The 21,688-nt window shown below is 61.2% G+C and overlaps 1 protein-coding gene across 13 annotated transcripts in view; it reads left to right on the top strand.

The window, feature by feature from the left end:
• BIN1 (bridging integrator 1) overlaps positions 1-21,688 on the top strand; it is a 64,897-nt gene that overhangs the window by 34,985 nt on the left and 8,224 nt on the right. Inside the window, exons 3-19 of one of the 13 annotated variants that reach the window (XM_011980467.1) lie at positions 1,356-1,410; positions 1,525-1,619; positions 2,081-2,176; positions 2,984-3,091; positions 3,765-3,857; positions 8,012-8,097; positions 8,260-8,335; positions 9,744-9,826; positions 11,282-11,326; positions 12,850-12,994; positions 14,398-14,526; positions 17,988-18,095; positions 18,546-18,569; positions 19,631-19,738; positions 20,791-20,880; positions 21,119-21,229; positions 21,509-21,610. In XM_011980467.1, coding sequence (XP_011835857.1) covers positions 1,356-1,410; positions 1,525-1,619; positions 2,081-2,176; positions 2,984-3,091; positions 3,765-3,857; positions 8,012-8,097; positions 8,260-8,335; positions 9,744-9,826; positions 11,282-11,326; positions 12,850-12,994; positions 14,398-14,526; positions 17,988-18,095; positions 18,546-18,569; positions 19,631-19,738; positions 20,791-20,880; positions 21,119-21,229; positions 21,509-21,610 — 1,554 coding nt within the window. The remainder of the gene's footprint in view (positions 1-1,355; positions 1,411-1,524; positions 1,620-2,080; positions 2,177-2,983; positions 3,092-3,764; positions 3,858-8,011; positions 8,098-8,259; positions 8,336-9,743; positions 9,827-11,281; positions 11,327-12,849; positions 12,995-14,397; positions 14,527-17,987; positions 18,096-18,545; positions 18,570-19,630; positions 19,739-20,790; positions 20,881-21,118; positions 21,230-21,508; positions 21,611-21,688) is intronic. The other 12 variants (XM_011980468.1, XM_011980469.1, XM_011980470.1 and 9 more) reach the window with 12 other exon arrangements.

The raw sequence follows: 21,688 nt of genomic DNA, 5'->3' as shown, positions 1-21,688 counted from the left end.
TGGGGCCCACCTTCCGGCTCTTGCGCAAGCGTGCAGCTGGCCAGACTGGCGCTCTGCAGGCATGCTGGGTCTCCTGGGACCATGGCCAGCTGCCTCTCCTCCAGGGCAGGAGGTGTCCAGAACATGGGTGTCCCTGAGGCTTGGACTGGCAGCAGGCAGAGGAGGCCGGGGGGTACCCTTCCACTATGAAGGTCAGCCTCAGCCACTGTCGCTCTCCCAAGCCCCCTCTCTGCCTCGCGTTCCTGTCCTTAGCACGAAGCCCATCTCCTGAGGCCTTCCTTCAAGGTCCAGAGCCTGGCCTGTCTCACTGGATCTGAGGAGAGCCAGGCAGGGATCATTCACCTTCCATTGAAAGACGAGGAGAATGAGGTTCAGAGAGGCTCACTAGCTTACTTAGGGCTGCGTGGCTAGTACAGGACACAGCTGGGTCTGCATGGCCTCAAAGCCCATGTGCAGCCCACTCTTTGCACATGGCTTCTAGAAGCTTCCACAGCTCACTGAGCATGGTCTCAGACCTCAGGGCTGGCATCGCCTGTTGTTCACACCTCCTGGAACCTGGCGTTCTCCACTTAGCTTTCCTGGCTCTGGTGTTGATGTCCCAGAGGGACTTGAGGCCTGGCCCATGCTTCTACCCTCTCCGCTGGTCTTGCTGTCTCAGGAAGCCCCTGGAGGCTACTCTCCCAGCTCAGGGAGCTTCACCACCCAGCCCGCTGCCCCCTCAGCCTTTTCCCTCTACATCCTATGTCCCTGCTCTCAGCTGGGCCAGTGAGTCCTGGCCATGACCCCTGCATTCTGCCGCCCTGCTCTGATGCCATCTCTTCCTCAGGTCTTCTGTCCCTGCACAGGCTTGCACTGGGCCCTCTTGTCCTAGTATGAGGCAGTGGGAGCTCTCTGTCCTTGGGCACCACCTGAGCTTGTGCAGCAGGGGGCCTGGCGGTCACCACACCTGCCTTGTCCATACTCCTGTGCTCGTTGCTTACTTGTCTGCAGGTGTCTGAGGGCAGGTCTGTGAGTGCTGGTGCTGCTGCATACTGCTGCTGTGCTGTGTGTGTGTCATTCAGCCGTAACCCCAGCATGTCATCCCGGAGTGGGGGGTCTTTGTCTTCCTGCCTTCCTTCCCAGGCTGAGAATGGCATCTGGAAGAGGGCAGGTGCCCACAAACATGGGCAAGGGTACCTGTGGACACAGGGCTCCTGAGGCAGGAGTGGTGACCGTAGCTGCTGTCCTGTTGGGAGGTCAGCTGATCAGTGGCTGCTGTCAGGAGAGCAGCCTGGTTCATTCGTGTGAGGATGGTAGGAAGGAGAGGGGTCAGGGACTGGGTGTGCCTGACCTCAGCCTTGACCTTCTCTTTGCAGACTGAGGGCACCCGGCTGCAGAAGGATCTCCGGACCTACCTGGCCTCTGTCAAAGGTAGGAGGCAGGCAGGGCGCACCTGGCCCATGTACAGCTGGTGGGTACAGAGCTGGGGAGGGTGGGACAAGGGCTATCACTGAGAGGCCCACATACTTCCTTTCTGTCCCACAGCCATGCACGAGGCTTCCAAGAAGCTGAATGAGTGTCTGCAGGAGGTGTATGAGCCCGACTGGCCTGGTAGGGATGAGGCAAACAAGATCGCAGAGGTGAGCATAGGACAGGAGTCCCTGCCCGTCTCAGAGGGCCCTCTGGTCTCAGCTCCTGTCCCACTCTGCCGTGCCCTCTGGGACAAGCATCTCTGGTTCTCAGGCATTCGCGTGCTGTGTGCCCTGGGGCAAGCTGCCCTCCCTCTCCGAGGGCCTTTCTCCTGACTCGCCCTCACGCCAAGATGGGGCAGATGGTGGGTCGTGGTTGTCCTTATTTGTGTGTTATGGCTCACGACTCACAAGACCTCCCTGGCTGACCCCAGTCCTCAGTGTATCTGATCCTCACAGTCACCCCAATAGGGCAGGAACTTTTACCCCATCTTACAGATGGGGAAACGGAGGCTCTGAGAAGCCACCGAGCTGTGAAGAGATGGGGCTGGGGCTGGTCCCTGCGAGGAGAGCACTGGGGCGGGTGTGGCCCAGCACCCCTGGTGGCACTGTCGTGCTCTTGCCTGTCTCAGAACAACGACCTGCTGTGGATGGATTACCACCAGAAGCTGGTGGACCAGGCGCTGCTGACCATGGACACGTACCTGGGCCAGTTCCCTGACATCAAGGTGAGAGGCCCACTTGCTGGGACCTTCCTGTCCCTTTGGGTCTCAGGGCTATGGGAGGAAGCCTCATGGCACGTGTGTGTGTGTATGTGTGTGTGTGTGTGTGTGTGTTGCTGTGGAGTGGCTGGCTCTATGATTGTGGAAGGTGTAGAAGGGTGAGTAGGGCCTAGGCGTGTGTGTGCCTGCAGGTCTCCTGTGTTTATACCATGTGTGCTTGGAAGGGTATGTGTGCATGTCACCTGTTGTCTGGGTCTACATGTGTGGGTGTGTTTGTGTGGTTGTGTGCATTCACAAAGCCTGCTGTCTCTGCTGGGCCTGGGTGAGTGCTAGGAGCTGGCAGTGTCTCTGGTCTCCACCGAGGTGAGTGGTCCCCGGTGATGTGCACATGGAAGCGTGGGTTGACCACTGGGTTGGACGAGATCCCCTTGGTGGGCAGGATGGGGGTGTCATGCTCATGCTGGCCTCAGGGGCCCCCGGTGCAGATGCCTCAAGCTCCCCGAGTCTGATTGTTGGTGGCTCTGGAGATGAGAAGCTACGGACCAGGCCAAGGAAAAGACTTGGCTGACACGTCACCAGCTGGTGGACACAGACACGTGGGCTCATGGGCAAGGAACTGGTTTCACGCAGCGGGACTGGGCTGCCGGGAGGGGGCGAGCTCTGTCACCAGGAGCGTTCCAGCAACAAGGGCTCGAGGGTTCCTGTGGAGCTGGGGTCTCCTGCCCGCCCTGCGGGTCCATCCAGAGTCCACTAGACCTGAAGCCTCAGCAGGGGTGCCAGGCCCCGCTCAGCACCCTCCTCTGTCTGCCCTAGTCACGCATCGCCAAACGGGGGCGCAAGCTGGTGGACTACGACAGTGCCCGGCACCACTACGAGTCCCTTCAAACTGCCAAAAAGAAGGATGAAGCCAAAATTGCCAAGGTAAGGGCTGGAGGCCGGTCGGGGCCGCGTCTGCAGGAGGCTGAGAGAGGGTGGGTGTCTAGGACCCCAAGGGTGGAGCCTTCCTCCTGCCTGGCCCCAGGTGGCTGAGCTGGGGGTGGGGACGCTGCTGGGCCCAGGCCGGTGAGTGAGAGGCCCCTGTGGGTGCCTGGGTGAGGTCCACTGTAGGCCCATTCCTGCCCCCACCCCTGTGCCACCCCGGCCCCTCAGCCCTGATCCAGGCCACCAGCCAGCCTGAGAATGGGCCTCTTGGGTTTCCCTGGAACGGCGCCGCCCTGCCTGGCGAGCCGGGTGGAATTCGTCACACGATCCCAGGCGACCTGTCCCTGGCTGGAGCGAGCCAGTAGATGCAGAACTGGCCCCACTCATCCTGTGATGCGGGGCTGGGGCGGCCCCCTCCTCCGGGCAGGGCCTTGCTTGCTGGCCCCCTGTGCTGCTAACCACAAGCACCTTTTGCCTCTGCAGTTGGAGTTCACCCCCTCTCCTTGCCCCCTCGGGCTCCCCCTAATTCTGTCGGCCTCAAGGGCCCACATCTGCTTGGGGTGGCCCCCGCGTGTGGGGCGTGTGGACGTGCATTTAATCTGTGTGTCTCTGTTTCTCTCTCCCTACCTCCCTGGTCTCTCCACCTTCCTTTGCCTTGACCTCCCCACCCCAGCCTGTCTCGCTGCTTGAGAAAGCCGCCCCCCAGTGGTGCCAAGGCAAACTGCAGGCTCATCTCGTAGCTCAAACTAACCTGCTCCGAAATCAGGTGACACTGGCTTCTAACCTTGCACGTGCTGGCGCCTTCCGGTCTGTCGTCCTGTCCTCTTGCCCTGCGGCGGAATGCAGGGCTGGTGTCTGAGCCCGGCCAGGGCAGAGTTTTTCAAAGGCCTTGCCTGGGAGAGCTCCTGCTTCAGAGGAGACCTGAAGTCAAATGTAGGGGTCAAAGGAACTGGCTGAGGGGCTCTGGGTGACCTGGGTGGGGGCATAGGTGTGCCCACTCCGTGTCTGCGTCTGTGGTCGTTCCTGGAGACTCCTCTGAAATCCTAGTGGTCCAGGAATGCCTTTGAGCCATTGGTCCTCTGTGAGGGCTCTTTTGGGGAGGGAGGCGACATCTTCAGGCCCCTGTACTGCCATACCTGTCCTTCAAGCCTCGTGACAAGTCCGAGATCATCTTGAATTTACTGAGCAGACAAAGCTGCCCAGAGAGGCACATCACAGCTTCCTCCCGGGGCCCCAGAGCCAACGGTTAGGGGCAGGGTTGGGCCTCTCCTGACTGAAGCCCCTGCATCCTTTTCCTGGGACTTGCGGTCCCCGTGGTGACTCTGGAGGAGTTACTGGGAGGACCCTCCAGTCTGGCTGGGATGCTGAGACCTGGAGGGGAAGCATGGGTCCTCGGCCTTTGGGGATTCATGGAGGGCAAGTGACCAGCACCCCAGTGTTCCTGGGGGACTTCCTGGAGGAGGCTCTTTTTACAAAACTCCTGGGCCATCTCACCATCCTGGCCATAGAGCTATGGTCTTCTCAGCCCCTTGTCCTCCGAATGGGTCACAGTGTGGCCAGGGACCTCTGGATGCAGTGCCCTATGAGAGGTGGGTTTCACTGGAGAGGTGGTTTTCTCTCCAGTGAAACTGAGGCACATTTCGGGTCAGCGTAGTCACAGCCTGGATGCGGCCCTCACACTTCTTCACATTCCCGAGGGGCCAGCGACAGGGGCCCGGCCCAGGAGGTTGGGTTTCTCTCTGGGCAGCTGCCCCATTTTTTCCGAGCTGCCTGTTGATTTCATCATTTTCCTGGAGTGCCTGCGACATGGAGCGCTCTGGGTGGGCTTGGCATGGCTTGCTGTCCAATTTCTTTTTCTTTTTTTGAACGGGTCTCACTCTGTTCCCCTGGCTGGAATGCAGTGGTGCAACTTACTACAGCCTTGATTTCCCCAACTCAAGCAATCCTCCTGCCTTAGTCTCCCAAGTAGCTGGGACCACAGGCACACATCACCGTGCCTGGCTAATCTTTATATTTTTTGTAGAGACTGTGCTGCATTATGTTGCCCAGGCTGGTCTTGAACTCCTGGGGCTGAGCGATCCACCTGCCTCGGCCTCCCAAAGTGCTGGGATTACAGACATGAGCCGCTGCTCCTGGCCTGGCTGTCCAATTTCTCACCTGATCTGCTGCCTGATTTCTTTTAGGCCAGCGCTGACTTTGGAGGCACTGAGTGCTGACAGCCTCATCCTGAGATCAGGGTGCCCATGGAGAGCCAGGGGCTGGGGGTGATGCCTAGGGGCCTTCAATAGTCCTGAGACTTCATCTGCCTCTGGAGGTGGAGGAGGAACCAGGGGCTGGAGTGGGTGTGCCCTGCCAGTCAGTTTAGCACTTGGGCTAGAAGGGAAATGGGACTACTGACTGAGGGCTGGGGTTTCTGAATAATTTTCCCTGAAACAGGTGAAACATATTTTTGTGGATGGGAGAACTCCTTAGGAGGCTATGGGGCCTGCCCAGCGCTTTTGGGCTCCTGGGACAGGTGTGGATGGGACTCTGGAGGGAGGGCCTGCCCCCACGCCCACCCTGGGGGAGCAGCGAGAGGGTGAGGCAGGCGATCACATCTTTGGGTGCTGGGCTGTGAATGTTTCACAGTTTGGCCAAACTGGCTGTCTCAATTGGGTCCCATCTTTATTTGAGCACATCCTCCTTGTCCCCACCTCACTCATACCTGGCTGGAGGCTGGAGAGCTTTTGGAGTGACCTGTGGGCAGCTGGCTGGCTGTGAGATGGGACAGCTGGGACTCCGGGGCTGCCCTGCTGGGGGACTTGACTTTGGGGAGACAGTGCATCCTCTCTAGGCTGTACCAGGGGAGCTGGCCGGCTCCATGAGGACCCGGGACCAGTTCTGAGTTGCTCTCCACACCTGCCCTAGCGTCCTGAATGCTGTCCTCGGGACCCCGGGCCCACGTGACTCTTCTCCTCCGCTGTTAGCTTCAGTGGAGCTGGGGTGGGGGCACTCTCTCCTCACGGCAGACATGGCAGACAGCCCTCACCTTACTCCCTGCCCCTTCCACATGCTTCCGAAAGAGCCAGAATATGAGGAATGCCAACCAGAGGGAATACAAGACACAGGTCCTGACTTCAGGAACTCAAGCGGCACTGTCCGGGCTCTGGCTTTCTGTAGCGTTGCTGCGCTGTGAGGGCATGGCTGGGGGCAGATGTGCCCCCTAGACAAGCTGCAGTGCTGTCTTCACTGCTGTTCCCACCGTTGCCATCTGGGCAGTTGTGGGGGTGGTGGCTGCATCCTCATGGAGAGGGGGTCCTAGTGGGTAGAGAAGCCGGGCGGTTCAGGCAGGTTCATGTGGAATGTGGGACTTTAGACCCACTCTTGGCCGTTGAGGGCAGGGAGTATGTGTGATGGTGCTCGGCTCACAACAGTACCCCTAGGAGTCACTTATTTTATGAGTTCCATAGAACCGTGGTTGGCAGCCCCCCTTCCAGGTCCTGGGATGCCCAGAGGAGTAGGGCAGAGATGGCCCAGCCACAGCCTGGAGAGGCAGGAGGGACAGTATTCCTCACCCCGGCCTGGTGTGGGTTGCCCTGGGCCCCTGGATCTAAGAGAGGCATGCATGTTTGAATAGACATTCTCCCCGCCCCCCAAATCTGCCTTTACATTTTTATTAGATTCTAAAAAGTCAGGCAAGGAGCCCACACCCACTCTAGCGAGTAGCCGGAGGTCACTTGTCAGAAGCCGTGGTGGCCCCTCCTCCAGTCCCAACCCAAGTCCCTGGGGCTAGGGGCTGACCTGGGCTAGTCCTGCTGCCTGAGACTGGATGGGGCCCAGGTTGGCTGGGCTTGGGGCAATCGTGTGCTTTGTGATTAAGTGGCCTTCCGGCCATCTGGCTGCCGTTGCCAGAAGGCAGCCCAGCCCGGGCCCCAGCCGGGGCCTGAGAACGTGAGGCTGCTGGCGGGGAGTTTCCCTAGGCGGGGCCTAACACGTTCCTGGGCTGTGACTCACACCCTGAATCTCTGAGTCACTCTCCCCGGCAGTGTCCTAATGCAGTGAGCCAGCAGAGCCCCTTCCCCAGGCGGGCGGGTGGGCTGGGCACCAGGTGGGGTCTGTGACTCACCTGCTGCCTGCAGTCCCTTCCCCAGCACTCTGTGGCCGTGCGATGGGGCCTGAGCGCCACCGCCTGGTGGGTGTGAGCGGCCTGGAGGGCGCAGGGCCTGCCCTGGGGAAGGAGTGGGACCAGGCACTGCCCAGCTGCCTGGCCGCCTCCTCCCTGGCCCTGCACCCTCCTCTAGGGTCCCCCTGACGTTCCTAGAGGTGCCTGAGTGGCTGCCTCTGGTCTCCCTCTGGTGGAGACAGGTCCCAGGAGACAGAGGGCTTTGTGGGAAGGACTGTCCCCAGGAGGTGAAGTGAAGGATGGTGGCTGAGGCTGCCAGGAGCTGGCCCTCAGAAACGGGGAGGGAGCACTCAGGGGCAGGGGCGGTGGGGCACAGCGACAGATGCTGCCTTGAGAGCCAGAAGGCAGCGGCAGGGCTGGCGCCCAGCCTGAGGGGGTTCATGTGGAAGTGGGCGGGGTCCCCACTTGGCTGGGTCTGGGGTCTGCCTCTGTGCATGTCCTGTGTCCAGCTCACCAAGCCCCGGACTGGCCCCTCTTGTGCCCTCCTTGCCGCTCACTGCCCTCCCGGCCACCTGGGCCTCTCTTTGGCATTGGCTGCTCAGCCCTCCCTTTCTCAGACGGCCTCAGGGTCCCGGAGGGCTGCAGGGGGAGGTCGCCAGCGTGAGTGTCCGCATCCAGTCCAGCCTCTGTCTTGCCCAGAGCCCTGGTTCTGGCGCACTGGCCAGGAGGCGTGGGCAGGAGGTGGGTGGATTGGCCACAGGGCTGGGCTGGCTGGGACAGACACCCAGCAAAGGGGAATGACCCGTACTGCTCTCCAGGCCGAGGAGGAGCTCATCAAAGCCCAGAAGGTGTTTGAGGAGATGAATGTGGATCTGCAGGAGGAGCTGCCCTCCCTGTGGAACAGGTGAGGCCCGGCGCGGTGCCCAGCCTGTGTGCTGCGGTGCCTGGGCGCTCTCGAGTTTCTGTCTCTGATGTTCATGTGTGGTTGCTCGTGGGTGAGTGTGTTTCTGAGTTGCTGTCTTGACCCGCCTGTTCACCTGGCCCCCATCCTTCTGCCCTTCTGTAGCCGCGTAGGTTTCTACGTCAACACGTTCCAGAGCATCGCGGGCCTAGAGGAAAACTTCCACAAGGAGATGAGCAAGGTAGGCCCTGGGGACTCCTCTGAGGGGCCACGCTCCACCCTGGCCAAGGGTCAGAGTCAGAGTTGTGGGAGGGGCGGCCTGAGCTCCTCCTTCCCTGCCAGGTTCAGCACACACTGGTGACCACAGCGCTCCCTCCATGCCCCGTGGAACAGCCCCCTTCAGGAGTGCCTGGGCCCAGGGAGCACAGCAGGGCATGGTGGGAGGCTGTGAGCATTTTCTGGGTCCTGGCCTGGGCAGACCACCCGAGAATGTAGACCAGGCCCGGGCAGACCACCCGAGAATGTAGACCAGGCCCTCTCAAACTGTGAATGTATTCTCTAGCAACCTTGGCCCAGGGAGTGCAGTGTTAGACAATGGTGGCAGTTTCTCAATTTGTAGGAAAAAAAATTACCAGCATTTTCTCCATTTTAATTTTATTCCCATGTTTTTGAGACATTTAAATAGGCCTGTTTCGTCTGCATGAATCCACTGTGCGACAGGGTCTGGACTGATTAGCCTACCTTTCTCTGTTGTGTTATTTTCATTTTAACCTATCTGGCAACTAAAACGCAAAGGTGTTGAACTTTGCAGTTGGAGAGACCCAGGGCTGGCACCTCCGCCCCCAGTGGTGGGTCTGACTTTGTGTCTCGGGCCCAGAGGGATGAAGTGATGATGGTGGATTCCAGGCCCAGGGTCGGAGGAGGAAAAGCAGCTTGGGGCCTCTCCTGACTCACACCCCTGAGTATGGTTTCTTGCCTTTTAGACTTTCTCTTTCCTTCTTACCTTTTCCCCTTTCCCTTCGAAGATTTGAGACAATTTATGAAAAGTTTAAAAAAACAGAGAGAGGTGTTTTAGAGAAGAAACATTTATATAAAATTAGTCTGTAAAAATATATGCCACAGGGCGTAGTTGTTTATAAATAGGATGAAAATTCGGCTCTGAGCTCCCTAGTGGCCAAATCAAAGAGAGGAATATTCTCAGTAACGAGAATCACCACGTGTGAGGAATAAACCTTCTCTCGTGCCTGTGCTTTCAGTGAAATATCCAGCAGTTGCAGTGTGGTCTGAAAGCATCTTGGCAAAATGACCTTAACAATTAAGATCAACAGTCCGCCAAAACAATTTTTAAGAGAAAAGTGTAAAAATAGTTGATGCTCTGTGTGGCATTTTAGGATATCCCTATAAGTAGGAGGGGAAAAGATAGCTTCCAGAGACAACAGGCATTAGTGATGTAGCCCACTGGCCCCGTTTTGTTGCCCCTTGGTTTTTCTAGGTTTGGTGTGCTGGTTCCTTGCTCTCACAGATGGGGAAAGAGGAGCTTGTTCCTGGCCAGGGGCCGGGGGTGGTGGACAGAAGCAGAGGTGTTTGGGGAAGGTGGGGCTGTTCGGTGGCCCTGGAAGCCCCCCACCTCCTCACTGTCTCTCCCACAGCTCAACCAGAACCTCAACGACGTGCTGGTCAGCCTGGAGAAGCAGCACGGGAGCAACACCTTCACGGTCAAGGCCCAGCCCAGGTGCGTGCGGGGAAAGCCCTGGCACATGTGACTGTGTGCACGGCAGGGGCAGGGCTCCTTCCTGTGACCCTGTTGGTGCCCTCCCTGGCCCCCTGTGAGTTTGGCCTTGAAGGTCTAGGGACCTTCCTGTCTCGGCCTCTCTGTGCTCAGGGAAGCAGGTGAGGGCAGGTCTCTGTCTCGAATGTCCCTGTCCCTCTGGCTGTGTTCGTTGAGGAAGGAGCACTCTGGGGAGTCCACAGGTCCCTGAGCCAGCGGACCCCGTCATTGTGGAGCAAGAGCATCCGGGGTTGGGGTGGGCAGCCTGCTCAGCTTTGGGGACTGGGGGTTGTGAACAGGACTGAATGACTCTGGGGTGTGCGGTCCTCTCGGAGGAGGGAGGTAGCACCGCCCTTCTCTCTCCTGCTCCTGGAAAAGCTCATGTCCCTGGAAGGCAGCATTCTGCTCACCCGCACTGGCGTCCTCTTCCTGTCCTCAGCCTGGGAAGCCCAGCTGCAAGGAGATCTCTGTTTCCTGAGGGGGACCCATGGGGGAGGAGGGAAACGCCTTGCTCTCCTGGCTTGGATCAGAGGAAGCAGCGAGCCCGGGACTTCCCCTCCCTTCTGGCCGTGTCTGCGTGTGTGTGTGTGAGGGGGACTGTGTGCGACAGGTGTGAGTGTGTGCATACACACACGCACATCACAGCAGGGTGCAGAGAGCACCGGGGAACTCTGTAAAACGGGGCGTCTGTCTGCTTCCTGGGGTATTGCCCGGGATGATGAGGGTATTGGGTGGTGGTGATTGCCCCCTCCTTCCCTGAACAGAAGATAGTTGTGGCTGAGAGAGGGGCCGTGGTGACCTGAGGCTGGGAGTGGGGAGGTGAGGAGGGAGACGTTGTGGCGGTGAGGGGGTGTGGGGGGGGCGGTTGTGGAATAAAGGCCAAAATATGAATCCAAGGTTGGGCAGGGAGGGGCAGCTGCCTGGCCTGTAGGCACAGGTGGGAACACTGGGATGGGTCAGCACGGGGTAAGCGTGGCCGTCCTGGCCAGAACCATGGCTCCCCTCAGGAAGGAGGTGGAGGGAAGAGAGAGGGACAGTGGAGGCCCAGGAGCCTCCCTTCCAGCCGAGTGGCCTCTTGTGCACTCTGTGCTGGCCTGGGGGCCTTTTCTGGCACTCTGGGCACACCTGGAGCTCCTGGGGACTGGGACCACAGGCAGGGTGACTCTCCCCTGCCCCGAGCCTCCTGCCCCTCACCAGGCCCTGTTAGCATCACCCCAGGCACCTGGCCACAGCAGGGGCCTGCCCGGGTACCCTGGGATAGCAGGCCCAGGCCCTCTGCAAGGCCTCTGGCACTTAGGAGAGGCTTTTGCCCCTTTGTCCTCTGAGCAGAGGGGTTGGCAAAGAGGGAAGGGGACGGGCCAGTTCTGTCCCTGGCCTTTCTCCAGAATGAAGGCCTCCACCTCCCGTCCGTCCCCACAGAAAGAAAAGTAAACTGTTTTCGCGGCTGCGCAGAAAGAAGAACAGGTACCGGCAGTGAGTGCTGCGGAGGGGCGCAGAGGTCCGCGCCCTGGCCGGCCCTGTGCATGCGCCTTGCGGCTCGCTCCCAGACGCCACTAACCCGTAACCTGGCTCTGTGTGCAGTGCTGCCCGGCAGGGCTGGCGTGTGTGTGTGTGTTGGGTGGGAAGGCGGAGGCGGTGCGGGGCGGGCAGGCCTCTGAGCAGCTGGCTGGATTTAGCACGTTCCTCTGGGCGCCCCTCACTTGTCTAGCCCCGGGTGGTGCCCGGGCCACCAGCGCACTTACCAATGGCGGACGCGGCTGGGAAGGAGACCTGGGGAGGGTCAGGGAGGTGACACTGCGGCACGGTGGGGTTGTTTTTCAAAAAATTCTGTGTGTATACTATATACTTTTATATATATACACACACACACACTTATATATACTATGTACTTATATATATTCTTTAAGGAGAATACATTCCCATAAAACACAGATTCCAAAAGGAAAGATGGTGTCAGCGACATCTCTTAGGCTGTTCCACGCTTTGCCCTCAGGTGACTCGGTCACTGGTTCCTGCTGGATGCTTCTAGATCTGCACTGTCCGGCACAGATGCCAGTCACCCCATGGGGCTATCGAGCCCTTGAAACTGGCCAGTGTGACTGGGCAGCGGAACTTTTCGTTTAAATTACACGTAAATTTCACTGATTTGAGTTTGCATTGCCAAACTCAGGTTTGGTGGCTAGTGGCAATCATATTGGGCAGCGCCTTTCTAGGCCTCTCTATGCAGGTTCTGGTAGAGAATATTCTCCCTGCACCCTCGTCCCTTTGCAGGGTGCACAGCATCATACCACCTCCCCCTCGCATTCTGGCACTGAATGCCATGGCTCAGGACCTGTCCCCTTCATCGCCAGCTGCCCACTCCTCTGTGATGAGGACGCCTCTCTTAGTTTGTCCAGGCCCTGCTTTTGGCCTCCAATGGCCTAGAGGACAGGAGAGCCAAGGTCTGGAGACATGTACCAGGGTTCTGTGATGGACAGGCAGGGAGGGCAGCGAGGAGGCCTGGGGGCAGCAGGCTGGGGAGCGGCCCCCAGAACAGAGGGGCTGCTGCCTGTGGTGTGGGAGACTCACTGTGCCTCTGGGATGTCTGGCTTCCTCCTGCTGTGGATCTTGGGCTGTCAGCATGGGCCCTGGTGGACCCCATGGAGCCTGTGGTGGTGTTGGTCTGGCCTCTGCGACAGATGGTTCCAAGGTGCCTGCCTGCATTCCTGGGGACCGTAGACCTCCAGCCTGGAGTCCCTCCTTGGGCTGCTCCTGTCTCTGAGGCAGGCTCCCCACTTCCAGCCCCCCAAGCCCAGGTCCTTTGGCTCCCCCCACCCTCCCGCTCTCTCTCTCTCTCTGTCTCTCACACACACACACACACACACACACACGGCTTCACACCTCCATATGCACACACCTCTTCACACAGATGTCAATACATTTGCCCCTCTGTCTCCTGTGCCTCAGTCCCCCAACACTGGGCTCCCTTTCTTGTCCTGCCCCCACAGTGACAACGCGCCTGCAAAAGGGAACAAGAGCCCTTCACCTCCAGATGGCTCCCCTGCCGCCACCCCCGAGATCAGAGTCAACCACGAGCCAGAGCCAGCCGGCGGGGCCACGCCCGGAGCCACCCTCCCCAAGTCCCCATCTCAGGTAGGAGTGATGTCTCGGTGGCAGGTCCGCTGCCCTCCCTCCTTCTCCTCTGGCTTTGCTGTTGTCCCCCATCCTCCCACTCCTCTGTCCCCTTTCTGGCCTGGGCAGCTATGGACCCGATGCTTTGCCCAGTGGGCGTTGGGCCTGGACCTGGGTCTCCTTCCCCTCATCCAGCCTGGCGTGCTTCCGGGAGGCATCTGTGACTGCTCGCCCCTCCCCAGGGCCCACCCCTACTGCAGCGCCCTCCCCTTCCCTCTCCCTGGTCTTTTGGCTGCTTGACTCTTTCTCCATCTTCTTTTCCTCCCTAGCAGAGGCTCTGGGCGCTCAGCCCACAGAGCATCCAGATCTCCGGAGTGGGCTGCTTGTCCCTCTTCCTGGCCTCTCTGTCTTAAAGGGGCCTGAGGGAGGAGCCCAGCCAGGTGGCCACACAGGGCCTTTAAAGGGACAGAGAGAGGAAGGGCTCAGTGGAGAGTGTGGGGTGGCTAAGGGGGCAGGTCCTGGGCTTCTGGACTCTCCCCGTCTCCACCCCACCTGCCCCCAGCGGGCTCTCCAGGTGTCTGCAGGGCCCTAGGCGCTGGCCGACCAGGTGGCGGTGTTCTCATAGCTGGGCCTCCTGCAGCTCCCAGTTTTCCGCCGCCACCCTGCCCTGCTGCTGACTAGGATAGCAGGGCTAAGGACGTGGTGGGAGCCTGCACCGAACAGCACTTCCCCTGACCTGGACATGGTGCCAGTGCCTTCTGTGTTTTCATTCACTGAGTCCCCACAAACCCCCTGTGAAGCAGACGCCGTCATCACCCGACACATGAGGAAGCCCAGCCTCGTGGGTGCGTGACCTGCCCAAGGTCCCCCACCTGGTGGGCAGGGGTGTGGCCTCTGCCCCATCCTGGTGCCACGCTGGCTTCCTCTGGGACACACTCGTCTGAGCTGGGCTCCCTGTGGGCAGCCCTATGCTCTGGGAGGTAGAGGGAGGTGCCTGCGGGAAGGGCAAGGTGGGCAGAGCGAGCCTGGGGCCCGGCTGTCTCTCAGCGATTGTTTCCTTCCCCAGTCTTCTCGCCAGGCGGGTGGAAGCCAGACCCTCCCACAGTTGGCCAGCGGGCAGCCCGGGGCCTCTCTCCCTCTTCTTTGCTCTCCCTCTCTCCTCTCCCCTCACCTGTCTCTTATCTCTCCACACAGCGTTTCTGGACCTCCTGCCTCAGTGTCCCTCTCGGGGGTGGCCTGCGGTCTTGGTGTCTGTGTTGGGGGGCTGGGAGGGCAGTGAATCTTCGTTTGCTGCGCCCTGCTCAGTGGCCTGGGTGGGGCTGTGGCCTGGGGTGTGACTAACCGTGTCTTTGTCTCTGTCTCCCCCAAACCCCGTGCTCTGCTGTGCCTTCCCGCGCGGCCCCTCACCCGCCGCCGACCCACAGCTCCGGAAAGGCCCACCAGTCCCTCCGCCTCCCAAACACACCCCGTCCAAGGAGGTCAAGCAGGAGCAGATCCTCAGCCTGTTTGAGGACACGTTTGTCCCTGAGATCAGCGTGACCACCCCCTCCCAGGTCAGCCGCGGCCGCCGCGGCCCAGCTCTCCTCTCTTCCTGCCCTCTCAGGGCGTGCATGGCCTTCATCCGCTATGCTTCTGTCTCAAGAGCCAAGAATCTGGCCAGAGAGACTGTCAGTTTCCCTCTCTCACCCTCCCTTCCCTCTGTCCATCATCCTCCATCATCATCACCCATCTCTGAGCATGTACTAAGGCTGGATGCAGGGCCACAGCGGGGAAAGGTGCCCACCCCTCCCGGCACAGCAGTCACGTCAGCAGTGCCCTTGCGGTGCAGTGGGTACTTGGCAGAGGGGATCGGGGAGTGTGGAGGACCTGTGGTGTCGGGGAAGGCTTCCAGGTGCAGGGAGAGTTGGAAGGCCCTGGAATGGCTGAAGCACCTGGACTTCAGCTCCCACAGCTGCTGTCAGTCACTTGAGGGCGGGGGCAGCGGCCAGGCTTCAGAGCACAGCTGCTGCCTGCATACTCCCTGAGAGGTGTGGAATGCCCAGATGCAGCAGGGAGCCACCCAGGGTGGCTTGGGTCTCTCCCGACGGGTCCTTGGCTCAGCAAGGAGCCACCCAGAGGGTCCTGGGTCTCTCCCAATGGACCCTCAGCTCAGCTGTGGAGGTGCCTCTGGGGAGCCCGGCCCACTGCCCCAGGTCTCACGTCCTTCCTGGTGGGGGCCTGGCGGGAGTGTCTTGCTGGAAGCGCCACTCGCCAGTGCTGGAGTGGGCCGATGTGTTGTCAGATTTGCCCAGGGGTGGCCGGCCTTCCCTGCACTCCCCCAGAGCTGACTGCCTCCTCAAGGCCAGCCATCCAGGCCTTGGCCTCCCTCCTGTAGGTGAGCCAGGGCCCTTCCCACATGGGGAGCCTCGCCTGTAGGGGAGGCTGTCCAGTCCAGGCTGTGGTGGCCTCCAGCAAACCCCTTCACACAGCTCAGACGCCTAGTGGGGATAGGTTGGAGGGTGTGAGTGTGGGGAGTGGCTGCTGGGAACTGCGAACAGTGGTCGCTGCTAGGAAGGGTTGGGATGGTGGGCCTCAAGCCCCTATGCAAAGACTAGGGCTAGAACTAAGGAGCTTTAGATCCAAGGCTGCAGGTGTCTGGGTGAGTGACGCAGGTGTCAGGGACCTGGCAGGCTTGGGAGCCCCTCTCTGTGGGATGGTGGCAGAGGGCGATGTAGGAAGAGCAGTGTGGGATCAGGGCTGAGGACCTCCCTGGCTCGAGCGTGCCTCCACCCTGGGGATGCCCAGTGTGTGTACAGGTGAGGGAGATGGGATGGCATGGACACTGGCAAATACTGAGCGAGGAATGGTGCCAGCCACTTCCTATACCCCATTATGCCCCCATTATGCATCATGCCCCCATTTAACAGGCGAGGAAAGGAACCTAGGGCCTGTGCCGTGGGCCCACGCCAGAACAAGGTGTGCCAGGCCAGGAGGTGGCCTAGAGACCACCTGCACCCAGGTTCTGAGTGCGCCTGTCCCTCTATACCATACCTGCCTCCCTGACCACTGCGTGTGCCATCTCCAGGCAACTGGTTTTCCTGGTCTGGGGTGGGGGAGCCATGACCTTTGGGTGGGGCATGGGGCAGGGGTGGGCGTGCCCTTGTCCATGACACTGGTGCCCACGGGCTTCCTGGCTGTGGGGTGGTGAATAGCCTGTGTCCCTGCATGGAGGGACAGTCCCGGGCCTGCATGGCGAGGTGCCACCTGCCAGGGCAGGACAGCGAAGGGATGGTCAGCTCTCTGGCGGGTGACCCTCCCTTCGGCACACGACGGGTATGGCTGCCTGGGTTGGCTGACTTCTCTGAGATAGGAGGGAAGGGTGTCGCTGGGGCAGGGTGGGGGCCACTGGGGAGAGACGCTGGCCGCCCACTGGTTGGAGGCACCTAGGAGCTGTGCACAGGCATCCTCACCGCTCTTTCTTCAGAGACGGCCGCTTATGGGGCAGAGCAGTGACCTCCCCACCCTGGCTTCCCCAGACAGGGCTGGACCTAAAGGGAAGTCAGCTGATGGGATGGGCCCAGGGCAGGGCCTGGGGCCCCTGGTTCCAGGAAGTGAGTCCATTTGGCCTGGGCTGTCTGACACCTCGGCTTGGCCATGTGGACTGCTCCACGCCTTGTCCCCTGAGCTGCGGGACAGCTGGGTGTTCTTAGGACTGAGGGCCTTGGGTCTCTCCCAACGGGCCCTCAGCTCAGCTGTGGAGGTGCCTCTGCGGAGCCCGACCCACAGCCCCAGGTCTCACGTCCTTCATGGTGGAGGCTGCGTGGAAGGGCGCCCCGTCCGTGCCCAGTGCCTGTGAAGAGTGTGTGGAGCCGGGAAGCCGCTGGCCTGGGCTGCGGGGCTGGGGCTTTTCCAGCACTGCCTGAGGGCCCTGGAGGGGAGCACCCGGCCACATCCCTCTCCTTTTAGACCTGGGCAAAGTTATCCCTGGCCCCCAAAGGGAAGCCCCAGGTACAAGATGGAGGCCGGAGCCGAGCCACTCCCCGCTCCTCAGAAGGCAGCTTGTGCCCTGGGCATGGCCATGGGCATGGGCGTGGGCTTGGGCGCTGCCCAGGGCACACTGGAGTCATTGTTCCCGCCTGTGCCGGGGGCTCTAAGGAAGCCCCTTCCTCCCATGCTAGTCTGGCCCAGCTTATGGGGAGGCTTGTCACAGTGTGGCCAGGGCCACCGTGTCCCATCCCTGGGGCCATGCCTGTCACATGCCTATTCCTGGGCTCACTGGAAGGGGATCTTGGGGGGTGGCTGCTGGGGAGGGGTCAAGGGCCTGCAGTTTTAACCCAGGTGCCCCAGGTGGTTGTGAAGCCCCTGCATGTTGAAGACCCCCACTTTGAAGCTTGGCCTCTTGGGCTTTGTGGGCTGGGTCCACCCTTTCCTCCGTCCCTGGAGCTGGCCGGTGGTGGTGTTGCCAGAGAGGGACTGGCCTGTCTGGGGTTGAGGAAAAGCCAGCGGGAAGTCTCTGCCTTTGGAACTTTCCCTGTCGGTAGCACTGAGGGTGGCTGTGGCCTGGTGCCACTCTTGCCACTGGGGAGTAGCAGAATCAGCTACTCTTGGGCGGGGAGTGGAGCGGAGGTGCAGGCAGGGGGCGGGCGGGGGGTGGGGGGCACCAGCCTGTGGATGGAGGTGGGAGAGAGGTGGGGCCTGGCCCTGGCCCTGGCCCTGTGGGGTGGTGGCCACGGGTAGGCCTATGACTGGGAGTTTGAGGCGGGCACTGGGGTCCTCCTGGTATGGGCGGAGCCTGTGCAGGGGCGCGTGGCTTTGGGCAGTGTTCCTGGGTGTGAGGTGGATGGGCTGGTGCCTGGGCTGTGTGCCAGCGTGTGTGCATGTATGTGCGCTTGCTCTGTGCATGTGTGTCGCGTGTGTGTGTGTGTGTGTGTGTGTGTGTGTGTGTCTATGCGTGTGCCTGCGCCTGCAGTGTCTGCCTGGGGTGAGGGCTCCCAGCTTAACACTAACTGCTTCCTCCTCTGCTGCTGCTGCCAAGTTTGAGGCCCCGGGGCCTTTCTCGGAGCAGGCCAGTCTGCTGGACCTGGACTTTGACCCCCTCCCGCCCGTGACGAGCCCCGTGAAGGCACCCACGCCCTCCGGTCAGGTTGGTTGTGCCCACCATTGCCCATGGGCCCACCAGCCTCCAGGTGCCCAACCCTGGGCTCATGTTGCCCATTGGCCATGTGACCCCATCTAGGCCTGGGTCACACTGCCCTTCCCCTGGCACCCCAGCCTTAGGCCCTCATCACCTGCTGGTTGTAGGGCGGGGAGCAGCCCCTTATCAGCTGGGAGAACTCTCAGTAGGAGGTCACTGAGCACCACCCGGCATCTCTGTGCTCATCTTGCATCCTGGCCTGGGGTCTTGAAGCTCCCTGGGAGGTGTCAGGAGCTCAGTCACCTGCAAACCTTGGAGTCTAGCCGACTCTGAGCCACTCCTGCGCCTGCTGGGCTGGAGGGCCTGGGGCGAGCGGGGGTAGGGTCCCTGGGGACTGCTTACCACCCTGTCTCTAACCTCTGTGCTAACTGTCCTTCTCGCCCTCACTGCTGCGCTCAGTCAATTCCGTGGGATCTCTGGGAGGTAAGCTGTGCATCTGCTCTGTGTTCAGCCCCTGTGGGAGCCACTCTTCGTATGAGTCCGGGCCCACATGCCTTGGCCTCCTCCTAGCCTGTTCACAGGTGCACGCACCCCACACACACCCCACACGCAGCACACACAGGCATGTGCTCAAGCACAGGGAGCTGGTGAGGCCGTCCATCTCCAGCCATTCTGCTGCTTCTCCCTCTGGCAGGCCCTTGGAAAAGGGGATCCTCAGTTTAGCTTGAGACAGGGGTCCCCTGAAATCTGGTGTCGTTTTCGTAGCCTATGAGTGTTTGCCTCCGGACAGAAGCGGGCCGGTGACCCAGGATGGACGAGCGTCCTCAGGGTGTGGGGCAGGAGGGCCTCGGGTGGAAGAGTCTTGCCCTCTGAGCTTTTTGGCAGTGGGGAGCTATTTGGGAGGAGGGAGAGAGGGGAGGAATGGATGGTTTGAGAGCGTCAGGGAAGACAGGGTGTGGCTGGGTGCCTTCTGAGAGCAGGGCCTGCAGGCAGGTGCAAGGCCAGCTCACACAGGACCCGTGTCGCTGTCACCTGATAGCTCAGGACACAGAGGCTCAGGGAGGGCTCGGTACTTGCCCAGGAACTGGTCATGGTAGAGCCAGAATTCCAACAGGGTCTCCTGGGCTGTGTCCCTGAGACCCCCTGATAAAGGCAGAGACGCTGGGAGGGGCAGGCGAGTGTGCAGGTGCTCTTGGGGCACCCGCTGGCAGCCCAGGCTCCTGGGCGCTCTGGAGGCTCCACGGCAGGATCTCCCTGTGGAGGAAGCCAGAAAAAGCCGGCCTGGTGTGGGCTGTAGGACCATTTTGACAAGTGGGTTTTGGTAGGTGCTGAGCTTGGGCAGCAGACACACTGCCTGTCCCTTTGGCAGTGACAGGAGAGAGGACGTGGGAGGCGGGTGGCCGGCCGGGCTCTGCTGGTACCCACCCTGCCCCACCAACCCCAGCCGCTGGTGACATCTTCTCTTGTCTTGTGATCCTGCCCATTGTCCTTCCACCCCGGCCTCCCCACCCCCTCCCTGTTCTCTCCTCGTGGCCTGTTACCAGCCCACAGAGAGTCCAGCCGGCAGCCTGCCTTCCGGGGAGCCCAGCGCTGCCGAGGGCACCTTTGCTGTGTCCTGGCCCAGCCAGACGGCCGAGCCGGGGCCTGCCCAAGTAAGTGCCCACCTCCAGCCCCTGTCTGGCTTGTCCCCAGTCTCTGGGGCTGCAGCATGGAAGGAGAGCCCTGAGGAAGGGTTGCAGGAGGGACCAGGCCACCATGGATGTGAGTGTGAGGACAGTGTCCTGAGCTAGGCTGCCCCAGCATGGGCTTGTCACCAAGGCTGCCAGGGGTGAGTGAGCACGGCTGGGCACATCAACCCCTCCTGCTCGCCCACCCCAGCCCAGCCTCCCAGTGCGGCCTCCCAGCTCAGGCCTCCCAGACCAGCCTCCCAGCGCAGCCTCCCAGCGCAGCCTCCCAGCTCAGGCCTCCCAGAGTAGGAGGAGGAGCGTTTAGAGCACCTACTGGTTTATGCCAGGCACTTTCCAGAATCTTCTCGTTTAATCTCCATCGTCACCTTGCCAGCCAGACACTTCCTCCTTTGACAGATGAGGAGATGGGGGACTAGAAGGGTTGAGTCACTTGGTTCCAGCACTCAGAAGTGGCCAAGTCTGAGTGTTGGCTCAGGTCAGCCCAGCTCTGGGGCCCCCGCAGGGCCTGCCATGGTGCCCGTGCTGTGCCACACCCTTCTTGGGTTTGGGCTGCGCACAGGCAGTGCTTGGTTGTGCTCAGGCTGGGACAGATGTGTGCTGCTGTCCCCTGCCATGGACCATCTATAGGTTCAGAAAGCTCCTGCCACCTGCCAGGCCAAGCAGGGTGGGCGGGCGGTGGCTGTGGTTGGGTGAGGTCTTGGTGCCGAGAGGGAAGGGCCTGTGAGGCGGGGTTGGGGGTGGCACTCCGGGGCTTGCACTGGGCTTCTTCACAGCATGCCACTCACATCCCTGGGCCTGCCAGCACCTACTCTTCAGCTGCTTCCCGGGCCCAGGGCCTGACCTGTCCAGCAGGGGCTCCCTGGATTCTTCTAGGCACTGGGCGGCTCTAGACCCTGCTGCCAGCCCGGCGATGCCCCTAGCCCTCTCACTTGGGTGCTGCCCTCCTGTGGCCTGTTTCCTGTGTCCTGATTGTGTCCTGTCGTGTGTCTGACCCCAAGCCGGCATTTATGTTGCAGCCAGCAGAGGCCTCGGAGGTGGCGGGTGGGACCCAACCTGCGGCTGGAGCCCAGGAGCCAGGGGAGACGGCGGCAAGTGAAGCAGCCTCCGTAAGACAGCAGGGACGAATCCCTGCCTTTTCCTCCCTGCCGCCCGCCTGCCTGCCCGGGGCTCCCCTGTGGCCCCTGCTGGTGCTGGTCCAGGCCTGGCTCCTGTTGAGGAAGCTGGAGGCGGGCTGGTCTGGCACCAGGCACAGACACCTTTCTCCCCTCCCCGCCCCTCTTCTCGGTGGCCCTGGCTGTCCCTGGACCACCTCCCTGCCCAGCTGACCCGTACCTCTGCCACCAGAGCTCTCTTCCTGCTGTCGTGGTGGAGACCTTCCCAGCAACTGTGAATGGCACCGTGGAGGGCGGCAGTGGGGCCGGGCGCCTGGACCTGCCCCCGGGTTTCATGTTCAAGGTGAGCCCAGAGCCTCTGACTACTGCAGTCTCTCAGTGCCCTGGTGGGCAGATGAAGACCCTGAGCCTCAGGAGGCTCTGTGGTTTGCCCAAAGTCGTGCGGGCGCTACTAGGTCACTCCCAGCTGGCGAGGTGGCATCTGAGCCCCATCCCGTCCTGCTGCTTTTGAGCACTCCTGGTCTCCACATCGCCACCCGCACCTCCCATACGCGAGGCCCTTGCTCTGTGCAGGGCTGGAGGTGGGACGGAAGGTCTGACTCGACGTCCGCATCCTCTGCAGGTACAGGCCCAGCACGACTACACGGCCACCGACACAGACGAGCTGCAGCTCAAGGCTGGCGACGTGGTGCTGGTGATCCCCTTCCAAAACCCTGAAGAGCAGGTGAGGGCTGGGCGGGGCCGCCAGAGCTCAGGGGCACCGCAGGCAACCTGGCTTCGGCTGGCACCGCCGTGGCAGGGA

The sequence above is a fragment of the Mandrillus leucophaeus genome, unplaced genomic scaffold, assembly GCF_000951045.1.
Source record: "Mandrillus leucophaeus isolate KB7577 unplaced genomic scaffold, Mleu.le_1.0 Scaffold213, whole genome shotgun sequence".
In the NCBI taxonomy this organism is placed as follows: domain Eukaryota; kingdom Metazoa; phylum Chordata; class Mammalia; order Primates; family Cercopithecidae; genus Mandrillus; species Mandrillus leucophaeus.
Note: the sequence above shows the minus strand (reverse complement) of the source record. Positions and strands in the feature narration are given on the sequence as shown.